This window comes from Mobula hypostoma, chromosome 27 (genome assembly GCF_963921235.1).
Source record: "Mobula hypostoma chromosome 27, sMobHyp1.1, whole genome shotgun sequence".
NCBI classification, from domain to species: domain Eukaryota; kingdom Metazoa; phylum Chordata; class Chondrichthyes; order Myliobatiformes; family Myliobatidae; genus Mobula; species Mobula hypostoma.
In genome coordinates, this window is record NC_086123.1 from 1,705,986 (window position 1) to 1,727,070 (window position 21,085).

The 21,085-nt window shown below is 43.4% G+C and overlaps 1 protein-coding gene across 3 annotated transcripts in view; it reads right to left on the reverse strand.

Annotated features, from left to right (window-relative positions):
- Nucleotides 1–15,078, reverse strand: part of lztr1 (leucine zipper like post translational regulator 1) — a 103,475-nt gene extending 88,397 nt beyond the window's left edge. For 2 of the 3 annotated variants that reach the window (XR_010016261.1, XM_063034549.1), the window contains exon 1: nucleotides 14,815–15,078. Coding sequence is in view for 1 of the 3 variants with exons in the window: in XM_063034549.1 (XP_062890619.1) it covers nucleotides 14,815–14,963 (149 nt within the window). In the remaining 2 variants the exon portion in view is untranslated. Of the gene's footprint in view, nucleotides 1–2,111; nucleotides 2,243–14,814 lie in introns of all 3 variants that reach the window. The other variant, XM_063034550.1, reaches the window with a different exon arrangement.
- Nucleotides 15,079–21,085: the final 6,007 nt, after the last annotated feature.

The window sequence follows — 21,085 nt, forward strand, 5'->3', positions numbered from 1 at the left end:
TTTGATATTGCATTAGAACCTCTTGCAATTGCTATTCGAGAATCTTCAAATATTACTGGGATAACTCGGGGATTAAAGTCCCATAAATTATCACTCTATGCTGATGATTTACTTTTATATATTTCTAATCCTGAGAGATCCATTCCTGCTGTTTTAGAGTTATTAGCACAATTTGGTCTTTTCTCAGGTTATAAATTAAATCTTAGTAAGAGTGAACTTTTTCCGATTAATAAACATCTTCCCTTATATTATAAATTTCCATTTAAATTGATTAATAATTACTTTTCATATCTTGGGATTAAAATTACTTGTAAACATAAAGATTTATTTAAGACTAACTTTTTACCATTAATAGACCATATTACTCAACTTTCATCTAAATGGTTTCCCTTATATTTAACTTTGATTGGTCGTATTAATGCAGTTAAGATGTTTTTTTTGCCAAAATTTTTATATGTGTTTCAGGCATTACCAATTTTCGTTCCTAAATCTTTTTTTGATAAAGTTGACTCTAAAATTTCTTCATTTATTTGGCAGAATAAGAATCCGAGACTGGGTAAAATACATTTACAGAAAGCTAAGAGAGATGGAGGTTTAGCATTACCTAACTTTAGATTTTATTATTGGGCTATTAATATTCGACATATGAAATTTTGGTTACTTGACCGGGACATACTATCTATTCCTAAATGGGTAGCATTGGAATTACAATCTGTTCAGGGTTATACACTTGGTTCTATTTTAGGTTCCTCTCTTCCTTTTGATTCGAAACGCCTTAAGCAGGTCTCTAACCCGATAGTTAAATATGCTTTGCGCATTTGGTTTCAATTCAGAAAATTTTTTGATCTTAATCAATTCGGGTTAGCGATTCCTATTTTAGGTAACATATTTTTTCCTCCCTCTTTTACGGATCGCGCTTTTCAAACTTGGAAGACTAAGGGTATTTTACGGTTTTTGGATTTATTTTTAGATGGTTCCCTTATGTCTTTTGAACAATTATCTAATAAATATAACTTATCAAGAATACATTTTTTTAGATATTTACAAGTTAGAAATTTCCTAAGTACTATACTTTCTTCCTTTCCAATGCTTCCTCCTATATATATTTTAGATTCGATAATTAACCTTAATCCATGTCAGAAAGGTGCATCGGCTATGATTTATAATATTATTATGAAACTTAGGAAAGCTCCATTTGATAAGATTAGGGTAGATTGGGAACAGGAATTGGGGCTTACCATTTCTGTGGATGATTGGGGGCAGATTTTACAATTAGTTAATACTTCCTCTATTTGTGCTAAACATTCCCTAATTCAATTTAAAGTGGTTCATAGAGCACATATGTCCAAAGATAAGTTAGCGCGTTTTTACTCGCATATTAATCCTTTCTGTGATAGATGTTCGGGGCAGATAGCCTCTTTAACTCATATGTTTTGGTCTTGCCCTACTTTGGAAACTTTTTGGAGAGATATTTTCAATATTATTTCTAAGGTATTAAATATAGATATCCCTCCTCACCCTATTACTGCTATCTTTGGACTACCTAAAATTTCTAGTAATCTTTCCCCTTCAGCCCGTAGAATGATTGCATTTCTTACTTTAATGGCGAAAAGATGTATTTTACAACATTGGAAAGAGCTTAATGCTCCAACTACCTTTTTTTGGTTTTCTCAGACGATTTTATGTTTGAATTTGGAGAAAATTAGAAGTAACCTTTATGATTCTTCATTTAAATTTGAACAGATTTGGGGACCTTTTATTCGATATTTTCATTTAATGTAATATTTACCCTTCTTGTTTTTTTTTCACTGTTTTAATGGAGGTCGGGATTGAGGACGTGATTTTAAGTTTAACTCTGCTTGGTTTCAAGTTAGCCCATTGCTTTGCCTTGCTTTTAGTTAGCTGCACGGTGGGTTTTTTTTTGGGGTTTTTTTTTCTTTTTTTTCCATTGATATATATAAAATTTAGTATACTATTATGTTATCTTGGTTTCTTATGCTTAAATTACATTGTTTGTTGCATTTTCTTTTTGGTATTGTTATCTTTTGGAATTTTATTATACTTTAACATTGTATTAATGTTTATATGGCTTACCTTTTTTGTATACTTACTCAATAAAAAGATTTAAAAAGAAAGAAAAGAGAAGTCGATGTTCATGCTATCAGGTTGGAGGCTACCCAGACGGAATATAAGGTGTTGTTCCTCCGACCTGAGTGTGGCTTCATCTTTACAGTAGAGGAGGCTGTGGATAGTGATAGACATGTCAGAATGAGAATGGGAATGGGATGTGGAATTAAAATGTGTGGCCACTGGGAGATCCTGCTTTCTCTGGCGGACAGAGCGTAGATGTTCAGCAAAGCGGTCTCCCAGTCTGCGTCGGGTCTCGCCAATATATAAAAGGCCACATCGGGAGCACCGGACGCAGTATATCACCCCAGTCGACTCACAGGTGAAGTGTTGCCTCACCTGGAAGGACTGTTTGGGGCCCTGAATGGTGGTAAGGGAGGAAGTGTAAGGGCATGTGTAGCACTTGTTCCGCTTACACGGATAAGTGCCAGGAGGGAGATCAGTGGGGAGGGATGGGGGGGACGAATGGTCAAGGGAGTTGTGTAGGGAGCGATCACTGCGGAATGCAGAGAAAGCGGGGGAGGGAAAGATGTGCTTAGTGGTGGGATCCCGTTGGAGGTGGCGGAAGTTACAGAGAATAATATGTTGGACCCGGAGGCTGGTGGGGTGGTAGGTGAGGACCAGGGGAACCCTATTCCTAGTAAGGTGGTGGGAGGATGGAGTGAGAGCAGATGTACGTGAAATGGGGGAGATGCATTTAAGAGCAGAGTTGATAGTGGAAGAAGGGAAGCCCCTTTCTTTAAAAAAGGAGGACATCTCCCTCGTCCTACAATGAAAAGCCTCATCCTGAGAGCAGATGCGGCGGAGACGGAGGAATTGCGAGAAGGGGATGGCGTTTTTGCAAGAGACAGGGTGAGAAGAGGAATAGTCCAGATAGCTGTGAGAGTCAGTAGGTTTATAGTAGACATGGGTCCTAGCTATGCCCACCCGTATGGGTCCTAGCTATGCCTGCCTTTTTGTTGGGTTTGTGGAACAATCTATGTTCCGTGCCTATTCTGGTATCTGTCCCCCACTTTTCCTTCGCTACATCGACGACTGCATTGGCGCTGCTTCCTGCACGCATGCAGAACTCGTTGACTTTATTAACTTTGCCTCCAACTTTCACCCTGCCCTCAAGTTTACCTGGTCCATTTCCGACACCTCCCTCCCCTTTCTAGATCTTTCTGTCTCTGTCTCTGGAGACAGCTTATCCACTGATGTCTACTATAAGCCTACTGACTCTCTCAGCTATCTGGACTATTCCTCTTCTCATCCTGTCTCTTGCAAAAACGCCATCCCCTTCTCGCAATTCCTCCGTCTCCGCCGCATCTGCTCTCAGGATGAGGCTTTTCATTCTAGGACGAGGGAGATGTCTTCCTTTTTTAAAGAAAGGGGCTTCCCTTCCTCCACTATCAACTCTGCTCTTAAACGCATCTCCCCCATTTCACGTACATCTGGTCTCACTCCATCCTCCCACCACCCCACTAGGAATAGGGTTCCCCTGGTCCTCACCTACCACCCCACCAGCCTCCGGGTCCAACATATTATTCTCCGTAACTTCCGCCACCTCCAACGGGATCCCACCACTAAGCACATCTTTCCCTCCCCCCCCCCTGCATTCCACAGGGATCGCTTCCTACGCAACTCCCTTGTTCATTCGTCCCCCCCATCCCTCCCCACTGATCTCCCTCCTGGCACTTATCCGTGTAAGCGGAACAAGTGCTACACATGCCCTTACACTTCCTCCCTTACCACCATTCAGGGCCCCAAACAGTCCTTCCAGGTGAGGCAACACTTCAACTGTGAGTCGACTGGGGTGATATACTGCGTCCGGTGCTCCTGATGTGGCCTTTTATATATTGGCGAGACCCGACGCAGACTGGGAGACCGCTTTGCTGAACATCTACGCTCTGTCCGCCAGAGAAAGCAGGATTTCCCAGTGGCCACACATTTTAATTCCACATCCCATTCCCATTCTCAGTCTGACATGTCTATCCACGGCCTCCTCTACTGTAAAGATGAAGCCACACTCAGGTTGGAGGAACAACCTTATATTCTGTCTGGGTAGCCTCCAACCTGATGGCATGAACATCGACTTCTCTAACTTCCGCTAAGGCCCCACCTCCCCCTCGTACCCCATCTGTTACTTATTTTTATGCACACATTCTTTCTCTCACTCTCCTTTTTCTCCCTCTGTCCCTCTGAATATACCTCTTGCCCATCCTCTGGGTCCCCCCCCCCTTGTCTTTCTTCCCGGACCTCCTGTCCCATGATCCTCTCGTATCCCCTTTTGCCTATCACCTGTCCAGCTCTCGGCTCTATCCCTCCCCCTCCTGTCTTCTCCTATCATTTTGGATCTCCCCCTCCCCCTTTCAAATCCCTTACTCACTCTTCCTTCAGTTAGTCCTGACGAAGGGTCTCGGCCTGAAACGTCGACTGCACCTCTTCCTACAGATGCTGCCTGGCCTGCTGCGTTCACCAGCAACTTTAATGTGTGTTGATGTGTATACAAAGATGGATTTATCAGGGATTATTGATGGATGTGTATGTAGTACAGGGTTTCATCAAATCAGAAATGTATGCACAGGATATCATTTTCCCCATTATATCCGAGCATTCCTCTCACTTCCCAGGTCTTGGTCTGTTGCCTGGTAGGTAACAGTGGTCATCGAGGTTCGTAAAGTGATGAAGGGTTCTGTCTCCACCATCTTTGCAGATAGGGCTCCAAAGATCTGCCATCTTTTGACAAAATATATTTTGCTTAAAACCCCTCAAATTTTCTACCAATTAGCAAATCTACATCACCTGGTTTTCAACTTCAGCCAATGGGTCCTTCTTGCCATGCTGTTCAGGACTCTCAATTTTATGCAATCAATTAAATTTCACTATCTGCTCTCAGGATGAGGCTTTTCATTCCAGAACTTAGTTCCTCAGTCTCCGCCGCATCAACTCTCAAGATAAGGCCTTTCATTCCAGAACAACTGAGATGTCCTGCTTCTTCAAAGGGTTTCCCTTCCTCCACCATCAATGCTGCCCTCACCTGCATCCCTTCCACTTCATGCACGTCTGCCCTCACCCCATTCTCCTGCCACTCCACCAGGGAAAGGATTCCTCTTGTCCTCACCTACCATCCCACTAGCCTCCACGTCCAGTACATATTTTCCCTCACTACCATTCAGGGCCCCAGTCTTTCAAGGTGAGGCAACACTTCACCTGTGAGTCTGTATGGGTCATCTACTGTCTCCAGTGCTCCCGGTGTGGCCTCCTGTACGTCAGTGAGACCAGAAGATCGGGAGACCGCTTTGCCGAGCACCTACACTCTGTCTGCCAGAAACAGCGGGATCTCCTGGTGGCCTCCCACTTCAGATCTACTTCCCATTCCGACATGTCAGCACATGGCCTCCTCTACTGTCATATGGCATGGCACATAAAGATGATGGTGAGGCCACATTTGGAGCACTGTGTAGTGTTTTGGCCACACTTATAAAACCATATGATATAGGAGCAGAATTAAGCCATTTGGCCCATCGAGTCTGCTCCACCATTTCATCATTGCTGATCCATTATTCCCCTCAGCTCCAGTCTCCAACATTCTCCCCATATCTCTTCATTCCCTGACCAATCAAGAATGTGTCAATCTCTGCAACACACATCAAAGTTGCTGGTGAATGCAGCAGGCCAGGCAGCATCTCTGGGAAGAGGTACAGATGCTGCCTGGCTTGCTGCCTTCACCAGCAACTTTGATGCGTGTTGCTTGAATTTCCAGCATCTGCAGATTTCCTCGTGTTTATGTCAATCTCTGCCTTAAATGCACATAAAGATTTGGCCTCCACAGCTGCCTGTGAAACAAATTCTACAGATTCACTCTCTGGCTGAAGTAATTGCTCCTCATCTCCATTCTAAAAGGATGATCCATCTATTCTGAGGCTGTGTCCTCTAGTCTTAGACTCTCTCACCAAAGGAAACATCCTCTCCACATCCACTCTATCGAGCTGTTTCACCATTTGATAGGTTTCAATTAGGTCATCTCCTCATTCTTCTGAATTCCAGAGAATACAGACCCAGAGCCATCAAATGCTCTTTATACGACAAGACATTCAATCCTGGAATCATTCTGGCGAATTTCCTATGAACCCTCTCCAGTGTCAACACATTCTTTCTAAGATAAGGGGCTCAAAACTGCTCACAATCCTTCAAGTGAGGTCTCTCCAATGCTTTATAAAATCTCAACATTACATCCTTGCTTTTATATTCTAGTCTTCATGAAATGAATGCTTACAACACATTTGCCTTCCTCACCACAGACTCAAACTGCAAAATAATTTTGCAGGATCCTGCACAAGGATTCTCAAGCCCCTTTGTGTCTCAGATTTTTGCATTTTCTCTCCATTTAGAAAATAGTCTACCCTTTTATTTCTTCTGCCAAATTGAATGACCATACACTTCCTGACGCCATATTCCATCTGCCACTTCTTTGTCCATTCTTCTCATCTGTCCAAGTCCTTCTGTAGTCTCTCTACTTCTTCAGAACTACCTGCCCCTCCACCTACCTTCGTATCATCTACAAACTTCGCAACAACCATCAATTCCATCATCCAAGTCACTGACATATAACGTGAAAAGAATTGGCCCCAACACAGACCCCTAGGGAATATCACTACTCACCAACAGCCAACCAGAAAAGGCTGCCTTCATTCCTACTCTTTGCCTCCTGCCAATCAACCACTGCTTTATCCATGCTAGTATCTTTCCTGTAATACCATGGGCTCTAAACCAGTCTCATGTGTGGCACCTTGTCAAAGTCCTTCTGAAAATCCAATTACACAATATCAACCAATTTTCCTGTCTTTCCTGCTTGTTATTTCTTCAAGAAATTCCATCAGATTTGTCAGGCACAATTTTCCCTTGATGAAACCATGCTGACTATGGCCTATTTTATCATGTGCCTCCAAATACCCTGAAGCCACATACTTAACAACTGATTTCAACATCTTCCCAACCACTGAGGTCAGATTAACTGGCCCATAGTTTACTTACTTCTGCCTCTCTCTCTTCTTGAACAGTAGAATGACATTTGCAATTTTTTCAGTCTTCCAGAACCATTTCAAAATCTAGTGATTCTTGAAAGATCAATACAAATGCTTCTACAATCTCTTTCTGTACCTCTTTCAGAACCCTGGGGTGTTACACCATCTGGTCCTGGTGATTTATCTATCTTCAGACCTTTCAGTTTTCAAAAACCTTCTCTCTAGTAGTGGCAACTTCACACACTTCTGACCCCAAACACTCTGGAACTTCCACCATACTGCTAGTGTCTTCCAGACTGAAGACTGGTGTAAAATACTTACTCAGTTCTTCCACCGTTTCCTTGTTCCCCCCCCCCCGCCCGCCATTACTACCTCTCCAGCATCGCTCTTCAGTGCGCCGATATCTATTGTCATCTCTCTTTTACACTTCATGTCTCTGAAGAGACTCTTGGTATCCTCTTTTAATATTATTGACTAGCCTACTTCACATTCCATCTTTTCCTTATAATGACTTTTTAAGTTGCCTTCTCTTAGCTTATAAAAGCTTCCCAATCCTCTAACTTCCCATTAATTTTTGCTCTATTATCTGCCTTCTCTTTGGCTTTTATGCAAGCTTTGACTTCTCTTGTTAGCCATGGTTGAGTCATCTTGTCTTTAAAATACTTCTTCCTTTTTCGGATGCATATATCCTACGCATTCTGAATTGCTTCCAGAAATTTCAGCCATTGCTGCTCTGCTGTCATCCCTCACCAGAGTTTTTTTCCAATCAATTCTGGCCAACTCCTCTCTCATGCCTCTATAATTCCCTTTATTCTACTATAATATTAATACATCTGACTTTAGCTGCTTCTTAAATTTCAGTGTGAATTCGATCATACTATGATCGGAAGGCTCTTTTACCTTTAGCTCTCTAATCAATTGCAGTTCATTGCCCAAATCCGAATACCTGATCCCCTAGTGGGCTCAAGCACGAGCTGCTCTAAAAAGCCATCTTGTAGGTATTCTAAAAAATTCCCCCTTTTGGGAATCAGCACCAACCTGCATTTTCAAATCCCCCATGAGTATTGTAAGATTGCCCTTTTGGCATGCAATATCTATCTCCCATTGTAGACCACATCCTCACTACTGTTTGGAGGTCTGTATATAATTACCATCAGGGTCTTTTTATTCTTGCAGTTCCTCAGCTCTACCCACAATAATTCAACACTTTCCAACCCTATATTACCTTTTTCTAATGATCTGATTGCATTTTTTACCAACAGAGAGCAATGCCATCCCCGCTGCCTTCCTGCCTGTTCTTTCGATGCAATGTGTATCCTTGGACGTTAAGTTCCCAACTACAATCTTCTTCCAGCCATGATTCAGTGATGCCGACAATATCATATTTGCCAACCTGTAACTGCGCTACAAGTTCGTCTACCTTATTCCATATACTGTGTGCACTCAAATAACACCTTCAGTCCTGTACTCACCCTTTTTGATTTTGCCTGGCTTTTACGTTGCAACTCATCTTATTGACTGCAGTTTAGTCCTGTCATCGGCCTCACCTTGCTAGGAGTCTTATTACAGACTGCCTTTATTTGTAAACCAACTACCTTATCCTCAGCACTCTCACTCTACCAAATCTGTTTAAACCCTCCCAAACAACTCCAGCAAAGCTGCCTACAAGGATTTTGGATCCCCTTGGTTTTAGGTGCCATCCACCCCTTTTTGTACAGGTCATAAGAGATCCAAAGATCCATAAATCTGAGCCCCTGCCCCTTGCACCAGTTCCTCAGCCACATTCACCTGCCAAATCCTCCTATTCTTACCCTCACTGGCACATGGCACAGGCAGCAATCCAGAGATTACTATCCTGGAGGTCCTGTTTCTCAGCTTTCTACCTAGCTCTCTAAAATCTCTCTTCAGGACTTCCCCACTGTCTACCTGTCTCATTGGTGCCAAAGCCTGTTTGCTCACCCTCATCCTTGAGAATGCCATGCACCCGATCTGAGACATCCCCGACCCTGGCACCAGGGAGCCCACATACCATTCAGGTGCCTCTATCGTGCCCATAGAATCTTGTCCCTGTTGCTCTGACTATGGAATCTCCTATCAGCACTGCCTTTTCACCTCTCTGCTCTCCGGAGCAACAGTACCAGAGTCAGTGCCAGAGACCCGGTCACCGTGGCTCTCTCCCGGTAGGTCATCTCCCTCAACAATAAGTTGTATACTAATAATTGAGGTGAACAGCCAACGGTTTACTCTGCACTGGCTGTGCATTTCCCTTCCTTCTCCTTTCTTTTCAAATCTTTTTATTGTTATATTATACAAAAAAAAATAACATGAGTACATTGAAGTACCAACATTTACAATGTCTCAAAAAAGACATTATCTTAAAGATTGAAAAAAAATGTGATAACAAAAAAAACCTACTAAGCAGAAAAGTGAGAAAAAAAAAGAACCCATTAGGTGTACAACCCCGGAGTCATGCGTCATACAAAAAGCTTCTAAAAATAAACATTAAACCGCCAGCAAGAAAATATACTAAATAATTTACAATTAGATTGTGGAAAAATTCTATCAATTAGCTCAAATGATAATAACGAGCAAATGAGCCCCATCTTTTCTCAAAATCAAATAAAGGTTCAAAGGTTCGACTTCTAATTTTCTCCAAACTAAGACATAGCATCATTTGAGAGAACCATTGTGACAAAGTGGGAGCTGATGTATCCTTCCACTTCAACAAAATGGCCCTCCTAGCTATCAATGTAACAAATGCAATAACATGTTGGTCAGACACAGAAATACCATGAATATTTTGAGGAATTATTCCAAAAAGCAGAGTTAATTTATTAGGTTGTAGATTAATTTTAAGTGCTTTAGATATTGTTGAAAAAACCGACTTCCAGAACTGTTTCAATATAGAACAAGACCAAAACATATGTCAGTGTAGCTATCTCAGTTTTACATCTATCACAATGACTATCAACATTAGAAAAGATTTTAGAAAGTCTCTCCTTCGTCAAATGATAACGATGTACAATTTTAAATTGAATCAATGAATGGCTAGCACAAATTGAAGAAGAGTTAACCAACTTCAAAATCCGCATCCAATCCTCTGTCATAAAAGTCAAATTAAGTTCCTTTTCCCAATCCTGTTTAATCTTAGATAAAGGACGCTTATCCCATTGTAATAATAAATTATAAATTCTTCCAATAGAACCCTTGATCCAAGGATTCATATTCATAATAGTATCTGAAAGGTCAGCTTCCAATATGTTCCCTTCCTTCTCCTGACAGTCACCTGATTCCTACAATCTAAAGGTGACGACTTCCCTGTAGCTCCTATCTATTATGAATTGAAGGTCAAGCTGCAGTACCAGGTCCTTCACATTCTCTGAGGAGCTGCATCTTGGTGCAAATGTGTTTATCCGGGAGACGAGAGGTCTCCCAACTTCCCACATCCCACACACAGTACAAAACACCGCCCTTGGAGCCTTTCACACTGTGCTACTGTGGCCTAGCAGTCGAGGAATGAAGAAATAAGAACAAAACGAGAAAGTTGGCAGATTAACTCGCCGAAGCATGATCTCGCCTGAGCCTGATGGGCCAAATCCACCCTAAAGACCAGCTGAAAGAGTGGCCGATCAAAGAAGGGCTGTTCTGCCCGCACCTGTATTACTTCTGTTCGCCCTTTCTGATGACGCATTCCTGTTGATTAAGTTATCGGAAATATGTCGGCAAGCTGGAGAGGGTGCAGAAGAGATTTATGAGAATGCTGCCCTGGACTACAGGGTCACACAGGATCTTTATTTTTTGGAGCATAGGAGAAAGAGAAGTAATCTCACAGAAATTCATAAAATGATGAGGAGTATGAATCAGGGCTGAGGAGTCCAAAACCAAAGGGCACAGATCCAAGAGGGGAGATTTAAAACAGACCTGAGGGATAAGTTCTTTACACAGAGGGTAGTGAGTACAGTACCTGGAATAAGCTGGTAGAAGTGGTAGAGGCATTTGGATCGGTACGTGAAGGGGAAGGGGTTGAGAGAGTTATGGGCTGAATACTGCAACCAGGACTAGTGGGGAGGATGCTGTGGTCGGCATTGATCAATTGGGCCAAAGGGCATGGTTCCATGCTGCATTACTTTATGACTGTATCTGTACTGACCACGATACCAATCGAAACTAATCCCATCTGCATCTGTACCTGTTCCTGTTAATGCATTGTCCACATGTCTCTTAAAGCTACACAAGTCACCCAGACCAGATGAACTGCACCCTAGCATTCTGAAAGAGGTAGTGGTAGAGATTATGGAGGGATTAGAAATGATCTTTCAAAAATCATTAGACACTGGCATGGTGCCAGAGGACTGGAAAATTGCAAATGTTACTCCATTCTTTAAGAAAGGAGGAAGGCAGCAGAAAGGAAATTATAGACCAGTTAGCCTGACCTCAGTAGTTGGGAAGATGTTGGAGTCAATTGTTAAGGATGGGGTGATGGAGTACTTGGTGACACAGGATAAGATAGGACAAAGTCAGCACGGTTTCCTTCAGGAAAATCTTACCTGATGAGCCTTTTGGAATTCTTTGAGGAGATTACAAGTAGGACAGATAAAGGGGATGCAGTGGATGTTGTATAGTTGGACTTTTAGAAGGCCTTTGACGAGGTGCCACACTAGGCTGCTTACCAAGTTAAGAGCCTGGGTATTACAGTAAAGTTACTAACATAAAACATTGGCTGATTGATAGGAGGCAGCAAGTGGGAATAAAAAGATCCTTTTCTGTTTGGCTGCCAGTGACCAGTGTTGCTGTGCTGGGATCCGTGCTCTTTTTATGCTGTATATCAATGATTTAGATGATGGAATAGATAGCTTTGCTACCAAGTTTGCAAACGATACAAAGATTGGGTGGAGGGGCAGGTAGCATTGATGAAACAGGGAGGCTGCAGAATCACTTAGACAGATTAGGAGAATGGCAAGAAAGTGGCAAATGAAATACAATGTTGGAAACTGCACTGTCATGCACTTTGGTATGGAAATAAATGTGCAGATTATTTTCTAAACGGGGAGAAAATCCAAAAATCTGAGATGCAAGGGGACTTGGGAATCCTTGTGCAGAACACCCTAAAGGTTAACTTGCAGGTAGAGTCAGTAGTGAGGAAGGCAAATGCATGTTAGCATTTATTTCAAGAAGTCTAGAATACAAGACCAGGGACGTGATGCTGAGGCTTTATAAAGGTACATGTGATGCTGCACCTTGAATATTGTGAACAGTTTTGGGCTCATCCAAGAAAAGATGTGCTGGCGTTGGAGAGGGTCCAGGGGTGGTTCACAAGGATAATTCCAGGAAGGAAAGAGGAACACACATAAAAAATGCTGGTGAATGCAGCAGGCCAGGCAGCATCTATAGGAAGAGGTACAGTCGATGTTTCGGGCCGAGACCCTTCGTCAGGACTAACTGAAAGAAGAGATTTCCCCCGGGATCAATAAAGTATGACTATGACTATGAGATAGTAAGAGATTTGAAAGTGAGAGGGGGAGAGGGAGATCCGAAATGATAGGAGAAGACAGGAGGGGGAGGGATGGAGCCAAGAGCTGGAAAGTTGATTGGCAAAAGGGATACGAGGCTGGAGAAGGGAGAGGATCATGGGACGGAAGGCCTAGGGAGAAAGAAGGTTGGGGGGGGGAACCCAAAGGATGGGCAAGGAGTTATAGTGAGAGGGACAGAGGGAGAAAAAAAAGAAGAAAAAGGGGGAAATAAAGAAATAAGGGATGGGGTATGAAGGGGAGGTGGGGCATTTACGGAAGTTAGAGAAGTCAATGTTTATGCCATCAGGTTGGAGGCTACCCAGACAGAATATAAGGTGTTGTTCCTCCAACCTGAGTGTAGCTTCATCTTTACAGTAGAGGAAGCTGTGGACAGACATATCAGAATGGGAATGGGATGTGGAATTAAAATGTGTGGCCACTGGGAGATCCTGCTTTCTCTGGTGGACAGAGCGTAGGTGTCCAGCGAAACCGTCTCCCAGCCTGCGTTGGGTCTCGCCAATATACGGAAGGCCGCATCTGGAGCACTGGACGCAGTATATCACCCCAGCCGACTCACAGGTGAAGTGTCGCCTCACCTGGAAGGAACGACATACAAGGAACGTTTGATGGCTCTTGGTCTGTACTTGCTGGAATTTAGAAGGATGAGGGGGGATCTCATTGAAACCTACTGAATGTTAAAAGGCCTAGACAGAGTAGATGTGGACAGGAAGTTTCCCATGATGGGGCAGTCTAGGTCAAAAGGGCACAGCCTTAGTTTAGAGGGATGTCCATTTAAAACAGAGATGTGGAGAAATTTCTTTAGCCAGAGGGTAGTGAAATTGTGGAATTTATTGCCGCATGCAACTGTGGAGTTCAGGTCATTGGGTGTATTTAAGGCAGAGATTGATAGGTTCTTGTTTGGACACAGCATCAAAGGTTTCAGGAAGAAAGTTGGGAATGGGGTTGAGGAGAAGAAAGGATCAGCCACGATTGAACGGCGGAGCAGGCTCGTTGCACCAAATGACCTAATTCTGCTTCTATGTCTTACGGTCTTACCTCTTAAATGTTGTTATAATTCCTACTTCCACCAGTTTCCCTGGTGGCACATTTCAGGCACCTGCTACTCTCTGTAAAAATAATAAATCTTCCTTCCGAAACCTCCTTTAAACTTTCCCCTATCACCCTAACACCCTCCAGTAATTGACAATTCCACCATAGGGAACTATTTATGCTATATGTACCTCTCATAATTTTATGTACTTCTATCAGGTCATTTCTCAGCTCACAATGCTTTAGTGAAAACTATCCAAATTTATCAAAACTCTCCTTCTAAGTAATTCCCTACCATTTTACAATACATGCTAATTTTTAACACAAGTCTCCTGGACACTTGTCAACTCGCTAAAATGGACTCTTCTGCAAGAGAAGTATTTTGCTTCCTATCTGCACCATACCTACTGCAAGTTTAATTTGATAGTCACTGCTTCACAAATGTTTGCTCCTTAAAAATTCTTCCTCTCATCAGCAGCAGCTCTTAATTTTCTAGTACCAGATCTGGCACTGCACCTTGAATTAATGTTGCAGCAAAAAAAACTAATCGAGTAATTGACTGCAGTATGTCAACATTCTTAACTATCTTTGCGTTTTACATTATGTTCCTGGTTCAATTAATATAACTGAAGTCACATCTCACAGTATCCTATGCCGGTAGAGCTGATCTCGACCTCCAATGCCATCTGTATAAAGTCCGCAAGTACATAAAATGGTAGGCTAATTAGCCATTGCGAATTGTCCATTATGTGTAGATAAACTGTAGTATCTGGGGCGTGCTGATGGAAATGTCGGAGGATTAGGTCGGGGGAGGGGACAAAGAAATGGGACTTCTTTAACTCGATGGGCTGAATGGCCTATGTTTCAAGGATATGCGGATTCCTCGGTCTGTTTGACGTCCATAGAGAAGGTTGCTCCTCGGTAACGAGCGGTATTGTACGGTTAAAGATATGTCCCTTACGAGAGGTTTCTGTGGAGTTACTGCCGGGTTTCAGCGGATGTGCAGTCACTGACAGTCGAGTTCGGGTGTAGGGAAGGGACAGGATAGGTGGGCAACATGGAATAAACCACCGATTGAATGAATTAAGCCGATTATTGCCAGTGCCGCCGCCTCTCGTTACCTGGCTCCTACGAACTCATCGCAGGGCGGCAGCCTCCTCCAGCGGTGCACAGTCTCAAAAGGCCCGAAGTTCAGGGTCAAATATTCGACACTGTCCGAGCAGCTGTGGTCGAAATCCACACTGGGGGCCACCTTCGACTTCCCCTCCATGGCCCCGGAGGTGTCGATATCAAACTCTGTGTCCGCCACTTCAGACTTGTTTCGGAGAAACGCCGGAACCCTCGCCAACAACAACCACCACCACCAGCCGTCAGGGGCGGCGGGGTCCCAGGGTACGCCGGGAAATGGAGGCCAGCTGAACTCCGAAAATGGAGATTTCCTGCAGCTGGGACTACAACGTCCAGCATGCTCCGCGCAGTCGGTTACGACATGGTACTGAGGGAACGGTGACTACAACTCCCATAATACATTGCAATATTGCGGTGTGTTCTCCCGCTAAATATCACTTGCAAAGATGAGAAAATATTAGAAACGGGTCACCTTTGTTGCGGTTCTGCTAGGGTCGGGAGGGAGGGAGAGACTTTGACGTAGATCACGAAAGAACATACTCAGCTGAAGTGATCCAGCTGTTAAAAGGTTAACGAAGCAACATCAAAAAACCGGGTGTTTAAATATGCAGCATCATGTTCAATTGGCAATCTTATCACGCCTAACTCCTCGCCTTTTTCCAAATTTCTGAGTGATATTGCTCCTCAGCATATCTATAACCTGACATGAGCAGGATTTGTTACCAGAACAATTAAGTTGAAGCAGGTACATTTGGTATTTAAGATTGTGTATTCAAATTAAAGTCGTATTTTTTTCCCATGTTCTTGCAAATGGATCACTCTTGCTACAGAAACAGTGGAAAAATTTAAGGCAGTTTGTCCAGACTGTTAAAGGGTGAGCAATAACTTGATGAGTTAAAGGATTTCAGCTTCTAAAGGAGGTAAAATATATAATAGAAGCAGCAGGATTGGGCTATTCATACCCCTGTGTTTACTCTGCCATGTTCAATACCATTATGGCTAATCATTGAAATGTATTATACTCACCCAGCTTGTTCATACTATCTGTGCTAATACACACCTATGGAGGAACTCTTTTGTTTGGCTAAATTCATGTATAGTTGAATGATAATTAAAATTGAACTTGAACTTAATTCTATTTGTGGGATTTAGGCCCATATCCCATTTGCCTTTCCTGGCCAAGTACTCATACAATTGCCTGTTGAACACACCAATTGTATCTGTTTCTGTCAATTAATTGACAGCCCATTCCAGACATGCAGTACCCTTTGTCATCATCATGGCTTGGCTTTACGAATGAAGATTTAGGAAGGGGGCTGCCCATGTCTGCTGCAGGCTCGCTGGTGGCTGACAAGGCCAATACAGGACAGGCAGGTCTGACCACAGCAGCTGCAAGAGAAATTCTGTCCTGGGTTTGGTGCTGATGTGTCACGGTTCTTCCTCCTCCTCCTTTCGTCCTCAATACCAGCCCTGCGTGTGTTCTCGAAGGAGGAAACAGACTGGTGAATGGTGTGTCGCCAGGCTTTGCGATCGGAGGCTACATTAGACCACTGGCGATGGTCAATGTTACAGGCACCAAGGGATTTCTTCAGAGAGTCCTTGACCTCTTTTTCAGTGCCCCTCTGTCACGGTGGCCAGTGGAGAGTTCACCATACAGCACAATCTTGGGCAGGTGATGATCTTCCATCCTGGAGACGTGCCCTGCCCAGCGCAGCTGCGTCTTCAACAACATGGCCTCAATGCTGGTGACCTTTGCCTGTTCGAGGCCTTCGATGTTGGTGACGAAGTCACTCCAGTGGATGTTGAGGATGGTGCAGAGGCAGCGCTGGTGGAAACGCTCAAGGAGTCGTAGGTGGTGACGGCAGGTTACCCACGTCTCGGAGCCGTACAGGAGTGTGGTCAGTACAACAGCTAGGAGGAAATTTTACCCCTCAGGTCTCCTTAAAGTTTCTGTTAGGTATTCTTATATGTTTTGACCTTTACAGGTTGCTGTCATACTTCCCTGTGTTTTACGTACGTACTGAACATCATGTGAAAGGATGGATGACTTGCAAGTAAAATAAACAGCAGCTCATATTTTCCTCACCTCTCCACCTTTCATGTGTGTGATTCATGACCACCTGGCTCTGCAGTACCACAAACATAACAACTGGTAGTGAGGTGACAAGTCCTCGCGTGATCTTTATTGTTTTGTTTTCCTCAGCAAGAAAAGTCGATGTGCAGCACTGATGGTTGTGTAATGAGGGCGCGTGAAAATAAAATGGCTGCAGAAAGTGTGGTGAATGAAGAATCCATGGGGAGAGAACGGGATGGTTAAATAAAATGAGAGCGAGAGAGAGATAAGACTAGTTAACTTCTCTGAAACATGATTGTGTTTGAAAATGGCAACAATGTTTGGAAGTATGGGCAGAATGAGCAAAGCAGTGGAGTTTGTATTTGAATATTTTGCACTGGCAAATGGAATTTCAGATAATATTCATGTTTCAACTTTTCTGACTGATGGGTGCAAAAAACATTTAATTTACTACACAGTCCAGTGCAAATTGCTAAGCTTGGCAATAAGCCTTGTGAGGACACAGTCAAGGTCTTAAAGGACCACTGTTCCCCTAGATCTTTGATTATTGCTGAGAGGTTTAGCTTTCATAAAAGGAATCACAAGGAAGGCGAATCTATTTCACAGTTTGTGGCGGTGCTGAAGCAATTGTCTGATCACTGTGATTTTGGGCAGCGCTGAATGACACATCATATGATAGACGTAAATGTCGTCTGTGTAGTGAGGCAATTCAGAAACATTTGCTTACAGAAGACTGAAATTACAGAAGGCAATTGAGATTAGTACATCTATGGAAAAGACAGCTGAAGAAGCTCAGCTATTAAGTGCATTTCCCAAGTTCATAAAGTTTCTACTGACTTCAAGAATAGGATACTTAATGGCAATAATTGTTACTATTGTGCAAAACTGGACATTCAGCAAAAGAATGTTGGTACAGCATAAAGATTTAGTTTGCTGAAGCTGTGGCAAAAAGGGAAGCTGTAAAGGTTAAATGACACTGTCAAGCAAAAACACTGTAATAAAGAAAAATAACTTTTGGGAAAGAAAATGAAACATGAACAAGATAGAGCATACTGAGGGTGGACTGAGTGATTCTCACTCCATAGTTGAAGAAGCCTTGCATGTTTTATCCGTTTTAGGATACAAAGACAGCTATTGGGTGGCCCCCATGGTTGGATAGAGTCACAGTGAGGATGCGGGTGGACATGGTTGCTGTAGTATCACTGGTGCCAGAGACAGTTTACAAGGAGAGGTTGTAGCGTCTCACCCCAGAATGGGCAAGGTTGACTTTAAAGGCTTACTCTGGTGAGGTTTTGCCAGTGAGGGGGGTAGTACATGTTACTGTGCAGATTAGCAAACAGTGAAATAAACTTATGTTGTACATTGTTAAAGGCAGTTATCCAGTTATCCAGCTCTTCTGGGCTGCTCATGGTCGGAACACCTCAAACTCAGCTGACAAAAAATACACTTGATTGGTGAGAGCACTGGTCTAGAAGAGGTGTTGAAGAAAACATGCAAAAGTATTCAACAGAGAACTGGGTAATATGAAAGGAATCACTGTTAACTTGACTGTTATGCCCAACACAATACCCAAATGCCTGAAGGCAATACCTGTTCTATATGCCTTCAAACCAAAGGTAGAGTTTGGTACGGGCCCCCAGATCCTAAGATCTTTCTACAGGGGCACAATTGCGAGTTTCCTGACTGGCTGCATCACCGTCTGATATGTGAACTGTACTTCCCTCAATCGCAGGACTCTGCAGAGAGTGGTGCGGACAGCCCAGTGCATCTGTAGATGTGAACTTTCCACTATTAAGAACATTTGCAAAGACAGGTGTGTAAAAAGGGCCCAAAGGATCATTAGGCACCCAAGTCACCCCAACCACAAACTGTTCCAGCTGCTATCATCTAGGAAATGGTACTGCAGCATAAAAGCCAAGACCAACAGGCTACGGGAGAACTTCTTCCACCAGGCCATCAGACTGATTAATTCATGCTAACGTAACTGTATTTCTGCAGCGGATAGTGAGGTCAGCTGAGAAGATCATCAGGATCTCTCTTCCCGCCATTACAGACATTTACATTACACGCTGCACCCGTAAAGTCAACAGCATTGTGAAGGACCACACGCACCCCTCATACAAACTCTTCTCCCTCCTGCCATCTGGCAAAAGGTACCGAAGCATTCAGGCTCTCACGACCAGACTGGGCAACAGTTTCTTCCCCCAAGCCATCGGACTCATTAATACCCAGAGTCTTGACTGACATCTACATCACTTGTGTTGTAATTTGTCCTCTACTGTACCTACTGTCTTGTTTATTATTTATTGTACTGCCCTGCACTGTTTTGTGCACTTTATGTAGTCCTGTGTAGGTCTGTAGTCTAGTGTAGTTTTGTGTTGTTTCATGTAGCACCATGGTCCTGGAGGATCGTTGTTTCGTTTTTACTGTGTACTGTACCAGCAGTTTATAGTCAAAATGACAATAAAAGCGACTTGACTTGAATGTTATATTGACTGTCCTGTTGCACAGGTGAAGACCAAGCAATTGCTTTCCAACCAAGCAAGGCAGAAAGCCGCTGTGCCCAGATGGAGTGGGAAGCACTCACAATTGTCTTTGAAGTTAAGAAATTCCATTAGTTCCTCTTTGGTTGATGATTTACACTATTTGAAGTCAATTTTTGGTCCACAGGTGGGCATTTCTTCCCTGGCTGCTAGTCAAATGCACCGTTCGGCTCTGTTACTATCTGCATGTCAGTACGATATAAAGCACAGGACCATTCGAATGCTGATGGACTATCTAGACTTCCCTTAACTGTTACAGCTCCAGAACCATCCCTGTAAGAGATCTTTTTCTTCAAGGAAGTACCTATTTAATAGGCATCCATTAGTCTCAGGAGACCGTGGATTTGCGCTTTGGAAGGTTTCCAGGGCGCAGGCCTGGGCAAGGTTGTATGGAAGACCAGCAGTTGCCCATGCTGCGAGTCTCCCCTCTCCATGCCACCGATGTTGTCCAAGGGAAGGGCATTAGGACTGGTACAGCTTGGCACCGGTGTCACCGCAGAGCAATGTGTGGTTAAGTGCCTTGCTCAAGGACACAACACGCTGCCTCAGCCAAGGCTCGAACTAGCGACCTTCAAATCACTAGACGAATGCCTTAACCACTTGGCCACGCACCAACACTGGAGTACCTACAGCTCTGCTAACCGTGGCTCACGTCCTGAAGCACACACGTACTGACCCTGTTCAATCTAAAATGGTGAACATGGTAACACAAATATAAAGGAGAACCACCATAGAACTGAAACTTTACCAGACTCATGGAAGGAGCTCACAGTCTGAGCAGGATGCTTACTATGGAGCTACTGTATGTCATTCCTCCACCATTAAGAAAGCAGGTGCTTGACAAGCTACGTGCAGGACTCTGTGGCATAGTGCATATGAAAGAACATGCATGCAGCTCCTTCTGGTGATCAGGACGATGTAACCATTGAAGAGAAGACCAAAACATGGCCACATTGTCAGGGAGTGAGAACTATTTTCAACTTGCTCCTTTGTACCATGGGAATGGCCTGAAGAACCAAGCAAAGAATTCACATAATGTTTCAAGACCTGTAGAAGACCACATGTTCTTGTTCATAGTGGGCGCATACAGCAAATGACCTGAGGTTGCCATCATGAAGGGCACTGCGTCTGAAAAATGTATTGAGGAGCTACGTTCCATCTTCAGCCATTTTGGACTTCCTCAACAGCTTGTAAGTGACAATTGCCCATAACTCCTGTCTGAAAAGTTCAAGGCTTTTATGGAAGCAAACGGTACTCAGCATCTCATGCCACCATCGAAATGGTTCCAGCCGCTGCACTGATGAAGAGACAGCTTTGCACCAGGCTTGACCTGCTTAGACACCCCAAACACAAAACAGATTATGGCAAACCATTCATTATTGCTTTGAACTTGGACAGGGATGTTACCGACTAACATTGTGGGTATTGATAAAAGAAGAAAAACTAAATGTAACATCTTGCAAAGCATAGCTTACAATGTTCAGCATAGCTTATAATGGATGACAAGAAGGGTATCTTAGATGGAAGTGTGGTCAAATGACAGAGTACCAACTCTGCTTGGATGTCATAAGCAGGAAACACTGAGAAAGAGGCCAATCATTGTGTGTAATCAGATATTAACCACAAGATGGCACATGTGTAGAGGTT